At 33.0% G+C, this 19479-nt stretch overlaps 1 protein-coding gene across 5 annotated transcripts in view; it reads right to left on the bottom strand.

Moving 5' to 3' along the window:
* Positions 1–19137, bottom strand: part of LOC110031598 (pentatricopeptide repeat-containing protein At5g64320, mitochondrial) — a 25339-nt gene extending 6202 nt beyond the window's left edge. Inside the window, exons 1-3 of one of the 5 annotated variants that reach the window (XM_020734864.1) lie at positions 16349–19137; positions 16168–16260; positions 14287–14710 (exon numbers count right to left, since the gene is read on the bottom strand). In XM_020734864.1, coding sequence (XP_020590523.1) covers positions 16594–18765 — 2172 coding nt within the window. In that variant the 5' untranslated portion in view covers positions 18766–19137 and the 3' untranslated portion in view covers positions 14287–14710; positions 16168–16260; positions 16349–16593. Of the gene's footprint in view, positions 1–12847; positions 12910–14286; positions 14711–16167 lie in introns of those variants that run through there. The other 4 variants (XM_020734868.1, XM_020734866.1, XM_020734863.1 and 1 more) reach the window with 4 other exon arrangements.
* Positions 19138–19479: the final 342 nt, after the last annotated feature.

The raw sequence follows: 19479 nt of genomic DNA, 5'->3' as shown, positions 1-19479 counted from the left end.
GCAAACCCCACACCAAAAATAGTGCCGACACTGCCAAAGGGAAAGAAAGCAATGGATTGCAAATGGATCTTCAAAGTCAAATACAAGGTAGATGGTTCAATTGAGATATTAAAATCACGTCTCGTAGCAAAAGGTTTTCCACAGTCCTACGGTATTGATTACGAAGAAACATTTGCCCCTGTGACCAAACTTAACACCATCAGAATCCTTCTCTCACTTGCGGCAAATGAAGACTGACAGCTACATCAACTCAAAGTGAAAAATGCTTTCCTAAATGACGATTTGAAAGAAGAAGTTTACATGGAAGCACCTCCCGGATTAAAAGCATCCTTCCCAAACAACAAAGTCTGCAAACTCCAAAAATCATTGTAAGGCCTCAAACAATCTCCCCGAGCATGGCTCGATAGATTTGTAAAATCAGTGACAAAACACGGGTATACTCAGTGTCAGACATATCACACTCTCTTCGTGAAAACCTCTCCCGAAATGAAGATTGTAATTCTAATCGTATATGTCGACAGTATCATCCTCACTGGAAATCACGAATAAGAACTCACTAATCTGACAAAGCTTCTCACTCGGGAATTCGAAATAAAAAACCTCGGAAACCCAAAGTTCTTTCTCAGCATGGTCAAAACGAGGAATATTTGTGTCACAACGAAAATATACATTGGACCTGTTGAAGGAAACAAGTTTGCTCGGTTGCAAATCCGTTGATACTCCAATGGATCCCTACAAAAAGATCGACACTGAGAAAAATAACGCACCCGTGAATAGGGGAGATATCAGCGACTCGTGGGGCGACTCATCTATCTTTCACACACACGACCCGACATTGGTTTTTATGTTATTGTTGTTAGTCAATTCATGAACAGCCATACGGAAGAACACATGAATGCAATCTACAGAATTTTGAGATACCTCAAGACGACTCCAGGCAAAGGGCTACTGTTTCAAAGGAATAAGGATCAAAGTATAGAAGCGTATTCAGACGCAAACTGGGCAGGGGATGTCACGGACCGACGATCGACTTCCGGCTATTGCACTTATGTTTGGGGAATCCTAGTCACTTGGAGAAGCAAAAAAAAAATTGTGGTATCAAGGAACAACGTTGAAGCTGAATTCAGAGCTCTTGTTCTTGGGATATGCAAAGAAATGTGGATTCGAAGAATACTCAGTGAACTCGGAATGCTAACTGAAAAAACTGTCAAACTATAATGCGACAACCAGACTAATGCGATAACCAGAAAACCATCAACATTGAAAAGAATACCAGTACACAATAACAGAACAAAACACATCGAGATCGATTGACACTTCATCTCATAAAAAATTGAGAGAGGAGTCATCGAGTTTGCATACATTCCTTCCCGACATCAAACATCAGATATCCTCACTAAGCCTCTCCAAAGAATCAACTTTGAAGAATTATGTAACAAGTTAAACATGTACAATCTGTACAACCCAATTTGAGGGGCAGAGTTGAAAGATCTCAAAAATACTAATTATTATATTTCATATTGGTTATAAATATATCTTTAGAGGGTTATAAATTATATGAGGGATCTTGGGAATCTCTATTTATTTCTCTCCTTAAATTAAATAGATCAGCTCTCTTATATTTTGTTATTATTCATTTCATTTTCTTGTTAAGACGGTCAAAATGACCCTTTAACTATTTGTATGGGTTTATTTTAGTCTCGAACTATAAACACGTTCAATTTTATCTCTTGAATACTATAATATAATCCAAAAGAGTCCATCTGGTTAGATTACTTGGGATCAAATTTAAGGAATGAAGGGTCTTTTTTGGATTAAATTTGAAGAGGCGATGAACTAAATTGCATACATAGGGAATATAACAGTTCATGGGAAATTTTGAACTTTTTTCTCAATCAAACAGAGCTACTATTAGGGCTGTAAAAAAAGCTCATTTTTCGCGAAAAGCTTGTGTTCGGCTCGTTCGTTAAGTATACGAGCCGAACACGAATAAATTTTTAAAGCTCGAATTATAAAACAGCCGAACACGAACAACTCCTTATTCGCTCGTGTTCGGCTCGTTTCAGTTCGAAATAAAAAAATTATTTAACTATTTATATAGCAATATATTACATATATTATTTATATAATAATATATTATATATATTTATGTCTAAGTTTAAATCATAACACCTCATGTGGCAATGTGGTTAGTGTCTTCTTTTGTATATTTGATCCAGGTTCGAATCCCACATTTTACATATATTTTTCTCAATTTAAGTTTAACGAACCAATTTCGAGCCGAACACTAATGCAAATATTTAAATCGAGCCGAACACGAACATACTATTCATGAGCCGATTTCAAACAGGAGTCGATTTCGAACACGAGCTATTCCGAACGAGCCGAACACGAGCTATTTCGTTTACAGCCCTAGCTACTATAGCATAATCACAATTTTGATTTCCTCGCATCCGATCTACGAAACACTATTATTGGATAATGCTAAATCCTTAGCAACTCTTCCTTTTTCTTATGAAATAAAAGGCTAACTACACAACATTAAATTAAGTTTACAAGTATCATAGATATCAAAATTGACAGCTTCATCTTGATCTTTGCTTAGAGTTTCATGATTTAGCTGCACTCCTACCACACAACACACAGGTGGCACAGGTTACAGGTATGCTACCACTGCTTTTCTTTGCTCTCAAAGTAAGTATTAACACTCTTATAATTGCAATATCTAATATTATCAAAATTAAACATCTCATTAGAGCTACATTCAACTTCCAAGTTCAGACATTCTTAATTGCTTAATAGTGAATTTTTTTTTAATCTTTTACTTTGTTGCGTGCTAGAAAATTCGTGGCGGTAGAGTAACGGATTATCGTCTTAGAGTTGTACGAGAATTCAACACACACACAGATGGAAAAGAAATAAGCAGTGATGACACCAAAGTTCTTACGTGGAAAACCCGTAAAGGGAAAAAACCACAGGGTTTGACCCAGTTGTAAAAATCCACTATATGTTGATGATTACAGAGATCCCTTGTCCCACAGACGAGAAAGTGTTATTAGTTTTCCAAGTTAGAACGTCGATTGATGACGTCTAGTCAGCGGTGGATGACAGAGATCGGTGGTGATGGATGGTAGTCAATGACAATCGATGACGGTCGGTGATGGCCGACGGGGTTAAGTTAAGCGGTGGTCGACGGTGGTCGACGGAGGACAAAGGTGATCGGTGGTGGTCGACGACGATCAACGATGGCAGTGATGTTGTTAGACTTGAACTCCTTCTCAAAGCTTCAAGTTCTCTCTCAAGCCTCCTCCTTCATGTGAGGGGTTGAGACTCTATTTATAGTGTTTTGGGTGCAATTAATGCAGAAATATGAACCATTTTGATCGGACGTTTCGGAGAGCTTCCCTTGATCAGATGACGTTTGATGAATATTTGAGTGTCTTAACGATGTCAGTTTCCTATTGGATGTGATGAGCAATATTAGGCCTGTTAGATTCGTCTTGTCGAGACGCTCGATTCGACTATGAACTCGCTAGATTCGACATCCGTTTGACCTTTCCAATGCTTCCGAAAATCTTCCAATAGTGGTTTAATAATTTGATCTGGGTTTGATTTGACTCAGATTATACTAACTTTGATATCATTAGGTTTGTCTCATCGAGTCAGTCAGTTTGACCATTGACTATAAGTTTGTTGAAATCGAAGCTTTGGATGACTCTTAGTCGAAGTTTCAATGCTTCTTGTTCAAAAAATACCTTGAGATTCGTGTTGGATGATAAAAATTTGTTAGTGTCCTATCATACTTAAAATTAAAAATCAAGTCATAAGCATGTTTAGCCATACTTGTGTTTCATGAATGTATTCTTCAGAAACCGATTAATTTTTTAAACATTGTATAATAGACTATACTTCTATTCCTATATAAAATTGATAATAGCCTTTTATATTATATTATTTATTTTATAGGATGCCTTTCTAATACAATATTGAGTATGCAGAGCAAACAAAAAACAAAAAACATTCCAAATATTCAGGACAAGCTATTTGTGGAAAGCTGAGAAGTTCAGCTTCTCTTCCAGGTGGGCTGGACAACTGCTTCATAAAATCATGCAAAGATTTGATTAATGATATCTTTGGAAACATCTGTCTTAGTTTTATTCAATTCATAATTTATGTTTCTTTATTTTTGTTTAACTTTGGAATTATTTTCTTTTCTAATTTAGATATATATTTGATAAATTTGTAAATTAGAATGGATTAGTTGCTCTATATATATGTACTCAAGAATTGAATAATTGAAAAAGTGTTTTTCCGCCCAAATTTTGTTTTCTACATAGTATCAGAGCTCTTAGAAATTTATTTAGTTCATTTTCGTTCAAATATCTCCTCCGACGCTCACATATGCTCGATCGTTGCTTCATCTCTCACTAGTCACCCGACAAGGTCATTGTACGTGGCGCCCTCTCACACGTCTTTTGGCCCTTTCGCATTCGTGTTCCAGGTCGCTTCAGCCTCTCTCGCAGGAGAAATATAGGTGACCCAAAGCTTAAGGATGTCCAAAAAGCTCGTTTGAGAATAGGTCGTGTTCGACTCGCCAGGGAGTTCATGTACAATTCATTCGATAAACAAAAGAGCCGAATAAGAATACGTTTTTTTTAGCTCGATTTATAAATGAGTCGAACAAGAATATGCGTGTTCGATTGTATTCGACTCTTTATTCTTCGAATTAGAAAATTTAATTTAAAATAATTATATATATATATATATATATATTACATTTATTTTATTTGAAGATGAAGCTTCTCTGAAGTACACAAATTTCTACCCTCATCATAAACTTCATGGTATTGGAAAAAATATATATATTAAGATGTTTTGCATTTGAAGTAATAATGTTTTGAATTAGCAGCAAAAGAATATTTGTGTTGAATGGAAATTGAAAGATGCATATTTTTCTTTTATTAAAGAAGGCTGGTGAAATTTTTAACATATATAAATATAGATGTTGTCATGTTAGTAGGGTGAAATTTTTAACATATATACATATAGATGTTGTAATGCTAGTAAATTTATCTCATCGAAATGTTTTTTTATAGTTAGCATTTGCATAATTTTTTTTTTAATTTTTTTTAAGAAAGAACATTTTTTTTACGTGTTTAGCTAAATGTGAACGTAACATTACATACCTTTGTGTGCTCTAATGAGAAGCTTAAGCACAAGGATGAAAGACAACTCATGTGATATTTTATCATTGTATTTTACAATGCTAATATTTGAACAATCTAACTTGCATCGACTAGTGAATAATTGTCAGTTGTCATACAAGATGGAAACGATAGTTCTCATAATATTTCTTAATATGTTAAAGTGGCTGTTAGAAATATTATTATTGACAGACAAGCTAAGAAAGATGGGAAGAGAAAATCAACTGTTTGGAAGTACTTTGTAGATATTAAATTTAATTATAGGGGTTTGAAGTTTCGTTTGTCTAATGCATTTATTGTAGGGTAGAAATCTACAAACCAAAAACATACACAACTTCACATATTCTTAGCACATTAATGAATGTAACAAGATAAAAATAAAGAGTTAACAACTAATTGAGTTATCAAATAAAATACAAAATAATTGAACCTTGTCTTTTGAAGCTGATATTCACTTGTGAATTCCTATTTTTTATGATCTAAAAAATTATGCTTAATAACTCATAAGAGATAATTGTCAAGATGATAATTATTCATGAATATTCATTAATGATAGTTGAACATGTTTAGTTCAATATATTATTGAAAATATTGAATCCTGACTTTGAAAATGTTTGAAGAAACACCATAAAAAATGATTGTAAAAAAATTATGAGTGTGAGAAAGAAAAACTAAAATATTTCCTTAAAAGATGTTCATAAGGTATCACTAACTGTAGATTACTGGACCTCCAATCAAAATATAGGATATATGTACTTAAATACCTATTATATCAATAAAACATGAAAGTTAAAGAAGGTAACTATCAATTTTATTCAGTTAAAGCCTTCATATACTCGCACTTACATATGTGATGCTATTGTGAATGCTTGTTAGAGTGGAAGCTGAAAGACAAAATCTCTACAATTACTTTAAAGAATGTAGCAATGATGTGATAGTTATTTCATTAAAATTAAATTTTCAATCACGGGAAAAGCTGCAGTTTCGTGGTATTTTTCCTCATGTATGATGTGTGTATATCCTCAATATAATGGTCCAAGATGAGTTAAAGAATGTTCAGAAAATCATTCAAAATATTAGAGTCAAAGTATTTAAAAAATATCCTATAAAAATACATAAAAGTTTATAGAATTGGTTAAACAATTAGGAGTTCCAACCACAAGGTCTTTATATTTTGATGTTTCTACCAAATATAATTCAACTTTCAACATGCTGGAGTCTTCATTTATTTATCACAATATTTTTCATCACTATACAATTAGAGATAGTAACTATATATAATTTTCAGCTAAATCAGATTGATTGAAATGTGAGAAAATTAAAAATTTTCTTTCAATTCTCAATATTGTTACAAGGATAATCTCTGATACTCTCTATCCTACTTCAAATATGTTTTTACCTGCAATTATGCATGTTAAGGATATTTTCATAGGGTTTTCAATGTCAAAAGATCAGTATATGAAAAATATAGTTTTAAGTATGCAAATTAAATTCAACAAATATTAAAGGAATGCAATATTCTGATATCTATTTCAACAATTTTAAACTTTAAATTGAAATTCAAGTTTATTAGTTACGCATTTCCGAATATATTTTCAAATGAGGCTGATATAATCTTAAATTAGTTCAATATTGTTTTGAGAGAAAAATATATAAATTATGTTGTTGATTGCACATCTTGTAGTTCTACAAGTAATGTTTCACACGAGGGATCTTTATCTGCACTTGATTATATGATTTCCCCATATCATTTTGAATAGATGGTTGGATTTAAAGATTTTATGATGACTTCTAGACCTGTGGAACAATCAAAAACTGATTTACAAATATAACTTGAAAAAGATTATTTGTGGGCACGGGTGAAAATTTTGAGATTCTTGACTGGTGGAAGATGAATACACTAAAATATTATCAGTTTTCTATCATAGCTCGAAATATTTTATTAATATATATAATTACAGTTACATCAGAATTTATTTTTAATGCTGACGACAGAATGCTATATGATCATAAAAACAATTTATCCACTAAAATTTTTAATGTATTGGTTTGTGCATCAAGTTGGATTTGAGTCACTCCAAAAAATGCAATGACACCTTAGGTAATCATTCATTAAATATAATTTTTCTAATTCTTTTTCTTTCTTCTTTCTCCTAAAAATTAATATTTATTTTATTTAATTATTTTCAGCAAGAGATATTTAAATAGAAAGATGTAAAATTCAATTGTCAGACATATGAAGCAAACTCTACTCTACACAAGACTTTTGATAGCTCTGAATTATTACATGTTTCAACTTTGGACACTATTTTTTGGCTTATATAGCTATGTTATTTGTGTTGTTATTGATTTGATATTATGCTGTATTTTGTGTAAAATTTCACATTTATTGATGCAGTGCAACTTTGTAGCTTTTATGTAGCTGGTATGACACAATCTTGTGTAATCATATAGAAGATTATGATCATAAAAGGTAGTGATGATATCTAAAATGATCATCTATGTTAAAACTGGCATGACTTAATTACATGATGCAACCCTTTATATAAATTTAAAACATTTAAAGTTGTGTGACATTAAAATTAAGCAATTCTTTAGGCCTCATTAGATGAAAGCAAAAAAAATTATAAAGTTGGCACGTTAATTTCATTAAGTAGCCTTTTAGATTAATGTTAACAAATCTAAAGATAGATGTCATAGTCATATTATGCAACTCTTTAAATTGTAACAGAAATTAACATTTAATCTTAAATCTGAGCCTCTATATTACAATAACTCTTATGTGGTTAATTTTTTTTTATTGTGAGTTTTATTGTTATGGTCATTTAATGAAATTGTTGCATAATCTTTCATCTCATTATATTAGAATTTGTGTTATTATATCTTTATTTATTTAACATTTCATTGAACAGAAATGTTTGCTTGAAAATTTTTGTTTGTGTTTTCAATTGCTTGTGAATACTTTGGATCATTTCCTATTGAGAAGCCCTTACTTTTGAGGCTAACTACTATTTCAATGAGTCTCTGCTCTCTAGTAGAGATTAGTAGGTATGTTTTTTTTTGGAATTTGGGTTATTTGGAAAGCATTTACTTTGTTGAATTTACTCTTGTTCTTACCAATGATTTTTGTGTTTCAGGAAGCTCTTCTGAGCCATGGCGATGAGACAGCTTGGACAACCTATGCTTTCACAGGTAACCATTGTGTTCATTTTGTCATTGGTAAAGAAAATGAATCATTGGTAGAGAAAATGAAGTTTTGTTGTTTGCTAAATTGGTTGTTGACTATTCACCTCAATTTTCTATCTGTTTGTGGTTATAAGATTTTCCTTTGGTGCTCTTTAGTTCTATTTTCTGTTGTGGTTTCCATGTTATTCTATGTTTTGTATCGGAATTGTTCGATTCTTTCTATACTAATTCAACAATTTGACAATTGGAGATTGTTCTTTGGTTTGTATTGGTGTTGTTCGGTTCTTTCTATACTAATTTAGTAATTTGACAATTGGATATTAGATTGGCTTTTTGTTTAAGTTTTTATTGCTTATGTTCTCTTCTTTTTTGAATTAGAACATGCTTGATTTGGTTGTATCAATTATTTGTTGATCATATGTTTAGTTGTGGTTAGTGAATTTTTCTGTCTGTCAGATTTGTTCATTTGTTCAAGTATCTCTTATTTTTTCCCTTTTGCTGGGGCATTTTTGGTTGAGCGATGATATTTTACAGCCCCTCACTAAAATTCAATTATACTTGTAAATGTTTGATGCAAAATATTTATAGTATTTGGAAGAGATTTTAATTTCTTTTCGTCAAGTAAATTCTGAGTTCATTTTCATTTTCATTTTCTTGCTATTATTGTTTCTCCTTTTGTCTCTTTTGCTATTATTTGTTTTGGTTTTGCTTAAATTCTTCATTTTCTCAGCTCTATCTTCTCTTAGAGTTGTCTAGAGTTGGTCTCTGCTTCAGTAATAGTTGCTTCAGGTACCTATTTTGCATGGATTTTTGAGATTTGCTATTGTATTTGTGGGTGCTCTGTTCTTTTGCCTTGTCTCTCTTTTGTTAGGTGTTGGGATCAGTTGTACTTAATTTTGATCTCTTTATGCTTATGTAGCTTATCTCTCTCAGTTGTTGGCTTATTGGTTGTTGCCATCGATTCTTCGGCTGGAGCCAAATCAGCCAATTGAGATATGCTTGATTGATTTTTCTCACATTCCACAATTAGTTCATAATAACTTTTAGGAAGATTTACATGCATACCACTCGATTCTTAAGTATGTGCATATCTAACACCCAGACTTGAATTTCTGCATAAACTAAAGTTGAAGTTCCAGTTCCTACTGAGGTAAGAAACAAAGCCACAGGAAGTTTTTGTTTCCTTTCAGCAATTTATGTATGATCAAATAGCTCTATGTTTCTTATTGAAAAAAGTTTTGCATTTCCACAATAGTTTTCTATGGTTTTGAGAAGCTCAATTGGTCTCATTCGTTGTTATCTCTTTAGGCAAGTGTTTGCTTTGGGATTTTTATATATTCGCAATACGTCATCATGTATATTCGTATTTATATATTAATATAAGTGGCATTCACATACAAACCACACAATACTTGTGTATTTACAATTTCACAAATCTAACGCCTAAACTTTCATATTTGTATACATAACCCTCTATTGATGAATCTATCTTCTTTTTCTTTTCAAGGAAGTAAAAATAATTCATAATTGTGGGTTGGCAGGTTGGCAGCTACCCATCTTTGCGCAGGTTTTCTAGGTGTTTGAAAAAAAAATTTAAAGCATTCTCAACACTGCAACACAAGTGCTTTTGCAAATGGCATCATGATGTTTTACTTAAACATTTTTATTTCTTCTACTATAGGAGACAATCTGATTTGTTTCTTAGGCTCTATTTGGCGCAGCGTTTTCACTGCTGTGCGGCATCCAATAATGATTTCAACCCTTATCCCAATTAGTTTGGGTTATGCTTGGTAAGCTGCTATTCTCATTGCACATTATTTCTCTCTGACAAAAAAAGGAGAGCACAACTTTGTTTTGCTCTTGATGAGACGATTTTAACACATTTGTTTTGTTGTGGAGGAGACGAATCTAACACATTTATCATATGTTTTCAGCTTTTGGGCTGATATTTTTTTTCTTCTCTTTCAATTAGGGGTGTAAACAAGCCGAACACGAGCAAAACCAAGCTCTGCTCGTGTTCGGCTCGTTTATATTTCGAGCTCAAAAAGTGTGTTCGTGTTCAGCTCAGCTCGCTTGCTTAGCGAGCCAAACACAAGCCTTTCACGAACAAAGAGCATTTTGACAACTCTAATCATGTAGCCATAAGATGACCTTCCATAAGCCGAGCAACAAAAATTAATTACCCACTATCATTTCGGCATCTAACATTTATTATAGACCTATGACATTTAATTCTTGCTATTTGTTACCCACTGATATTGGACACCCACATTCCAACTATAATTTTTTCTTCATTTATCCATTGATTTGTAATATTTCGAGCCAAAATGAGCCGAACACGAACGAACAAATATTGTTCGTGTTGTTCGTGTTCGGCTTGTTAACTAAGCGAACGAGCCGAACACGGGCTTATTAACGAGCCAAACACGAGCTGTTCGAGAACAACGAGCCGTTTTGACAGCCCTACTTTCAATATACTATTTTATTTTTTTTTTCATGGCCTCATAAGTTTTTTCTTTTGCTTTTCTTTTTTTTTAATTTACAGGTATATTAAAGCTATGATAAAATTAAATTTGGAGAAATGAAGATTGGGACGTGGTATATATAAATAAAATGATGAATGTATTTTTGTTTTATTTGTAATGTAATTGTAAAATTTTAATTTATTAATTATTCGTTTTATAATACTTATTTGTTGTGATTGAGATTTGAGAGTAGAGCTTTAAATTTGTATATATTTTTTATAATAATTTATAATAATATTGTCGAAGAAATAATTTTTTTTATATACAATCATGTTATTTTGTTTGATAATTTTATAATAAATAATTAAATTTATTTTTATTTTTTATTTTTTTAAGCTCATTTTGAACCGAAAACAAAAAATTCAAACAATTTGAGCAATGCAATTTAAATTCAAACAAATCAAACCAAATGCGTACAACTATTTCATTAATCATTTCGAACATGGATCTATTTCAAATAGATACAATTTCAAACGAGTCGAACAAGAACAAGAGCTCAGCTCTCAGATGTTTGGCTGGTGCACACCCTTACCCGAAGCCCTTTTGCTAAATATATTTTTATTCATCTAATAAACAATAACATTGTTTATCTCGTATTGCATTATATTGGACCTCATAATTTTTAGACGATTTTGTGGGTTTAGCTGGCATACATGAACTTAAGCACAGTAGAGTTAGACGTTTCAATTATATGTAAGATTGAATGTTATACATCTATTGCACACTATTAGAGTAAACTTAAGATTGCACTGTGATAGTAGATCTCAACTTATTTTAGATTCTGAGATAGACTAATTGTGACATCATAAGTCCTCACCTCTGACCTTTTCATGACCTTTTGTCGTGACATAATACATAACACTTTAATGATCGAACAAGACCCAACTTCCAAAAATATGCAACCTAACTATAGAATAGTTGGAATGCTACGAAGCTAATCAATATCTGAGCACTTCCTGCCATTCTCCTGTGGCATCAGAAAAGAACTGTTCTAATTCTATCATTCCCAATTAAAACTCTACTTAGGCAATCTTAAACACTTAAATATTAGAATTCATCAAAACATGTGTGCTATTTTAATCGAGTGTTTTTAACAAAAGACATGGCTTACGATGTAATTAATCATAATTGGATTGCTTTTATAGGAAACTTGAACTTGTGTTAAAATAAATCCTATTTAACCCACAAATAGATGGAAAAAATTTGTGTGCGATAGATGTACGCAGCGCTGCGTACGATATTGAGGTTATACCGAGGGTACAAAGGAGGGGTTATATCCTCGGTATAACTCATTGTAACCTCCATGTAACCTTCTGTAACTTACCTGTAACCTACTAATAAATTCTTAATATATGATAACAAAAGCGGGAAACTTATTTTAGATTGCAGAAGGTTACAGGGAGGTTACAAGGGATTATACCGCAAATATAACCTCTTTGTATCCTCGATATAACCTCAATATCGTAGCAGCGCTGAGTACGTCTATCACACGCAATTTTTTTCCCAATTAGATAAAGAAAAAAAAATCTTTTGTTTATATAAAACCATGAAGTGCTAACATGATCGAATAAATTATAAAATAATATTTATATCTTTCGAGATAGTATATTATTTTTAATGACCATCTAAATAAGAATCTTTAAAATATGTGTGGTGTTACATATTAATTCCACCAACTAACATCAATGCCAACCCCATTTCAATTCCACAAATATTATTTTAAACAACTTTGAAAACAAAAAAAAAAAAGGAAATTGATCATAAAAAAGAGAATGAAAGCCTTGTAAAAAACCGCACATATTGAATTACAAAAAAAGACACTATGACGCAAATGGATGTTTAATATGTATGGGAGGCTAGAAAGGTATAAAATAAGATTAATACAAAAATGATATACTTAGCCTTATGAATTTGACAATCAAGAAACATTTGCTTTTGTTGCATGAATAAATGTTATTCACATTCTGATTTCTTTGCAGGACATCATGAGCAGCCTATACAACAATATGAAGTAAGAAATATTTTCTTATATGGGAACGTCGAAGAAGAAATTTATATGAATCCAGCACTAGGATTTGATAGATTCTTCATAAATAATCAGTCATTTAAATTAAAAAAAATTCTTATACAACCCAAAACAATTTTAAAGAGCTTGGTTTGACAGATTTACAAACGTTGTATTTGGGAGTTGGATCAAAAGAGTTGGACAACATACTCTCCTTGTAAAACACACTCTTGATGATAGAATCTCAATCCTCATATATATATTTTGATAATATAATATTTACAAAAAATGATATACAGGAGAAAGAATCTCTCAGAAAAAGGTTTTGCTGAAGAATTTGAAGTCAAAGTAATGAAAAAAACTCAAATACTTTTTATGCATAAAAGTTCTCAATCTAAATAAAAGAGGATTCTCTCATAACAAAAATATGTTACGACTCTACTAAAATAATAAAAAAGATAGTGTGCAAGCTATGTAGAATTGCAATTAAAACATGACAAAAGCTAAACTTTGATGAAGAAGAACCTAATGTAGATATAAGATAGTATCAAGGATTAATTGAAAAATTAATCTGCTTATCACATACCCATCCTGACATTTCAGTCAATTCATGGACAAAAGAAAAGAGTCACACGTTCAAGCCGCTTACAAACTTTTTAGATAACTTAAATAAAATCCAAGAAAAAAAATTATATATAAAAAGTTTGATACTGGGAGGAAATATAATAAGTTAAAAACAAAAAATAGCATGTGATTTTAAGATCAAACGCTGAAGCTAAATTTAGATCCAATATACAAGAGATTTGTGACCATCTATGTATGAAAATCATATTAAAATATTTAAAAATTAAGAGGGATGAACCTATGAGAATATATTATGATCACAAATATACAGCAACATTGCACGTAACCCAATACAACAAGATCATACTGAATATGTAGAAGTTGATAGGTACATCATAAAAAAAATAGAAAGGGAATTAATTTGCACTCCATATGTGCCTATAGAGAATTAACTTGTCGGCATATTTTCCAAATGATTATGCATCCACAATAAAAAATATCGCTGACAAGCTTGAAATGATAAATCTTTATCATTCAATTTGAGGGAGTGTTCAATTTTTCTTTCTCTCTCTTCTGTAGTGGGGTTCACTCATTCTCTAATTAAAGCAAATAATTTGAGACACAAATCAAGGCTTGGCTTGGACCTTTGTATCAATTTTTCTATACCTCTCAAACTATAATCTGTGCACTTCCCTATACAGCCACCTACTCATGATTTTTCCTTTTTTGATTTCTTCCTATTTAATAATGCCTCTTGAAGATGAATAAATATATCTTTTCTAGTACACAATATACAGCAAAATTCTTAAGAGCATTCTCTATTCTTATATTCTCCGCACATTTCATATCCATACACATTTTACTAAGAAAAAAAAAACAACAATCAAAATGCAAACCAGCTATACATGTACATAAAAAGTTTGTATATGAATATAATTTTGTGCTGATTCCAACATAAATATTACTCCACCGAGAATCTTGACTGTGAGCGCCATGTTGCCCTATAAATACCAGCTTACAAGAGATCTCAATGTGAAGAATGATGTCAGCCGAGGTAAATACTAGTTTGTCGGAGATCTTGAAGTGAAACACAATATCAACCTAGATAAAAATACTTTGTTGGGAATCTCAGCACAAAGAACGATGTCAATCCATGCAAGTATAGGATGTGTCGTCCATTGTCAAGATAATGGAGGCCAATTTTTCCTTGCAAAGAATACCAAATCCTTGCAAAGAATATCAAATGTAATATTACTTCAGGTAATGATCATTTTTTGAGGGCATAGGTCGAAGGCTCTCTATGTCAATAAGTTCATTAGTTTTACCATAATATGCATTTTCGATGAAGAATAGGCTTCCAAATTATCGTTCAAATTTTGAACAAGTGATAATGAAGAATAATTAGCTTATACAAAACCGAGGATACCTCTTCAGCAATGGTTCAGTCTTTACTTTTTATTATGATAAAAATCAACTCTTAAGGCTGAAAAGTATTAATCACTTAAGAGTTTTTAGGCACTTGATTGGACCACAAGAAATCAGTTTGTGACATAACAAAAAAGGAATAGTCATACAAGCCAGCAGTTCCAGAACAACAAAATTTTTTTGTTCTATCACGTGAATATCTATAGCAAATTAACACTTTAACGTTGCAGCCCAACAAAACTAAGGTAGAATAGTGATAGCATGGAGGTTTACAAGGCAATTTTAAATTATCAGATGCAATAAAAGCATTTGATGAATCGTGACAGGTCAGTCAGGACATGGACAGAAGGGTGGGAAGCGATGCAGTAAGTAGGAACTAGTAAGAGAGAAATATAGCGGCAAAACGCTGATCTAGGAGTTCACTAAGATCACGCACATCCACTTGATGGATTTTTTTCATTAATAATCACTGGCTTAACATTGGGAACCATAGATAATTAGCATAGTCAATTAACAACTTTTGAATTGGCTAATTCGATAAAATGTAAAAAGTGCAAATTTGAATAACTTGTTGCATAACAGCAAAATAATTCTGTAGCAGTATTCAATAACAATAATGGATATGTAATAAATTTACGGATTATGTAGTAAAAAATAAAAGTCCATATGCGCATAAAACATTTATTGCAAAGCCTGGGTCTCCAATTGCTTGCCACGTAGCCATATTTTGAACTTATTAACATTTAGAACATTAGGAAGTATTCTGATTGGAGACAAATGAATAAAACTCTTAAGTGTGTATGCATGTTTTGTCAAACAAACTTTTACTCATCCTTAATATATCTCTTTCAAATGTACCACATATAGCCCTAGAGGTGAAGAGAAAAGGGGAAATTTACATACATATCACACAATTCTTATATATTTACATATCAAATGCCCAAAGTTTCATTTTTACATTTCAAACGCCTTGGTTTCATAAACATATACATGAAAAGGCACGTTTCACTTTTAAAAAGATAAGTGTGAATGGTATTTTTTATGTGATGTTAAGGATTTGAGTGCTATGCATGTAAATATGAATGCTTAAGTGTTTGCTTAAGTGTTAGATATGTAAGAATTGTTTGGTATGTATGTAAATGCACCAAAGAAAAAGAATAAACACAGTAAAACTAACTTAATAAAAACCTGAAGCTCCAAAAATAAAATACACATTTCTTTTTAAATGTGGATGTAAAGATGAATAAAAGACGAGTACCTTACTGCATTGCAGCATGGAGTTGCAGCTCTCCTTCAAGAATCCCATGAGCTGTAGATGGTGAGAGAATCACCCTAACAGCCCAGTAACCCACTGCGAATAATCCAAAATCATAAATAACTAGAATTATAGGCACTTGGGAACAATTCTACAGAATACTTAATGAACAGGCTTTAGCTACCATTAAAGAAGGATAGAAGTGTCAAAATAGCCCTCTGACTCTTTGCAAGGGATTATTTTAGTCCCAAAATCTATACAAGTGCCAATTTAGTTCCCATACTCATTTAATATGGGCCAAACTAGTCCTCATAGAAAACTATTTCAGCCATGGTTTAAAGAGACTGCGACTAATTTGACACTTTTATGAACTCTGGGACTAAAATGACCATATTAAACAGTCAGGGGACTATTTTGGCGCTTTAGTCATTACAGAATTGATGCCAGATTGATTGATTCCCGAAGAACATTGTGTAACAAAACATCCCAAGTACGGGCATTGGGTGTAATACCAACATTCACAGCTCTATCTAGTAGCTTGTTTGCCTCCTCAACTAAATTTTTCTTGCAGTGCCAACTAATAAGAATATTATATGTAACTACGTCAGGAACAATTTGTTCTGTATGTAGCTTCTCTAAAAGGTTAAAAGCTGCATGAATTGCGCCCTTTCTACACATACCATTTATCACACTATTATAAGTCACTATATCTGGTTTAAAACCAAGCTGAAGCATTTTTCCTACTAATTCTAGAGCTTCATGCATTCTTCTTTTCCTGCAGAGTCCATCAATAAGAAGATTACAGGAAATTGTACTCGGACAAATGCCTAGCTGTCTCATCTGCTCAAACAGCTCTAATCCTGTTTCAATGCCTTCATTGTTGCGAAGTGCCTTTATCAGCCTGTTAAAGTTGATAGCATCCACCCAGCAACCATGTAACACCATATCCTTGACAAGTTTCAAAGATTCCTGTAGCTCTCCCTTCTTCAACAATGCTTTAATCAATATATTATATGTCACACTATTAGCAACAACTCCCTCCAGCAATAGGTTTTCGTAAACATTGAAGGCTTCCTTCAGCTGATCAATCTTGCACAAACCATGTATTAGAGAATTAAATGTAAGAATATCAGGCTTACAACCTTCTTCCTTCATCTTTTCAAGAAGCTTCATGGCCTCATCAATCTTTTGATCCCTACATAAAGCACATATGAGACAATTGAATCCTACAGTATTAAGGCTTAAGCCTTTCGAGTACATTTCCTCCAATATCTTTTTTGCTTCTCCCAACTGACCATCCTTACAAAATCTATCGATCAAAATTGTATAAGTTATCACATTTGGTGCCCAACTTTTAGTTTCCATCTCTTTAAACAAGCAAATAGCCGATCCTAACCGTCCCTCCTTGCAGAGACCGCTAATCAATATATTGTACGTGTAAACATCTGGATGACAACCATTTCGTGTCATATTATCATATAGAATTTCGGCTTCTAACAGCCTACCTATTGCGACATACCCGTTGATCACTGTATTAAACAAAGCCGCACTTGGATTGGGTACTTTGCTTAATACTGCTCTTGCTTCGTCAACTTCTCCTTTCTTGCACAGCCCTTGCAACCATACACCATAGGTGAGGGCACTCGGAAAGCATCCTCGAAGAAACATTCTTTCGACCAATATGGTCGCATCATCGACATGACCTATTTTGCAAAGCCCATGAATAACATCATTAAATGTGTTGGTATCCGGGGAACAACCCATCAGTAGCATGGCCTCCAAAAGCTCTAAAGCATCATGAACCCTGTTCTCCTTGTAAAAAGCATGTATTAGAGTTTGATAAATTATTGAGTCGGGCACGCACCCGTGCCTTCCCATTTTATCGAGAAGGGAGCGTGCCGAGTTAGCATCGTTTGCCAAGCAAAGAGCTTTCATCACTATTGAAAAAGTAAAGGTCGTGGGAGACACGCCTTGATGCAGCATTCTATGGAACAAGTTGGCAGCTATCCTATGACAATTAGCCCCAACCAAAATGTCCAAAACCACATTATAAGATCTGAAAGTTGGCTCGCATCCATACTTGTCAGGCATTATATCGAGCACTCGAACTGCGGCACCAGGAAGACTGGATTTTCCATAGCATTTCATGATCACAATAAATAATTGTTCCCTTAGAACAACCCCTTCTTGTTTAGATCTATGTAGCAGCTCTTCTACCATCTTAAACTCTCCAGCTTCAGCTAATTTTTTTATTAGAATATAGTATACATCAAATGTGTGACAGTAGCCCTTCTGCGAGCCAGCCCAATCAAAAACTTGCAGTAAAGTTGAAATGTCAAGGGAAAGCTCAAGCAGTTTGCACAGCCTACGGGGAGTAACCCAGTTAAAAGATTTTCTAAGCTCTTCCAGATCAAAGGGCTTGAGGAGTTTTTCCCACTCATTCTCAGAATCCGACTTCGAATCCCCTAATCCGATGTCAGTGACAGAGCAAAATAGGGCAAATGGCTGTCTATGAATAAGTATTAGCTTTCCCCGTGTGAGAGTTCTGCGGCCGATTCTCCATTCATGACTAATGTAGCGATGGGAACGACAGACAAGCATCTATGGCAACATTTTATCCAACATATCCTTCAAAGATGGTGGAACAAAAATGAATAGTATTACTGAGAAATTGGTCGGAATCATACAAACGATGAAAGCGTGAGAAAAATGAGAACTTTGGGAAAACGAAATCGATGCAGCAACAAATGAACAATTTGAGGTCGAAAAAAGTTTCGTAAATGGTTTGGTCGACGGTGGAAAGGGAAATCGAAGAAAGTGGTAGAACTATAGGAGAGAATTGGGGCGAAACAAACCTTCACTGGTCGAAGCTAAGGCATCCAAAACTTCGGTCTGCAGCATAGTGCGGGGACTACCGAGCTCTGTAAATCAAGAGGAGGCCATCTCTGCAATGATTTTTCCTGCAATGAAAAGGGAGTTAAAAGGAAGCGGTGGCCTCTTACACTTTCACCATACAATTCTTATGTATTTACATAACTAACACCTCAACTTTATTTTTTTTTTCCCGCACGAAACGACGCGAACGCATATACATAATGTATTTATGATTGGTGTAAACGAACCTCTTCGACTCATTTATATTTTGAAGGTAAAAAAATTATTTATGTTTGACTCATTTACTTAGCAAGTTGAGCACGAACTGTTCACGAATAGAAAGTAGATCTGACAATCTCAATTATGCAATTGCAGGATATTAAGGGTTGGGGGTTGGGACAAAATTTAAATCTTATTTTTATATTAAAATATTATTTAAAA

The sequence above is a fragment of the Phalaenopsis equestris genome, unplaced genomic scaffold (assembly GCF_001263595.1).
Source record: "Phalaenopsis equestris unplaced genomic scaffold, ASM126359v1 Scaffold000840, whole genome shotgun sequence".
NCBI classification, from domain to species: domain Eukaryota; kingdom Viridiplantae; phylum Streptophyta; class Magnoliopsida; order Asparagales; family Orchidaceae; genus Phalaenopsis; species Phalaenopsis equestris.
Note: the sequence above shows the minus strand (reverse complement) of the source record. Positions and strands in the feature narration are given on the sequence as shown.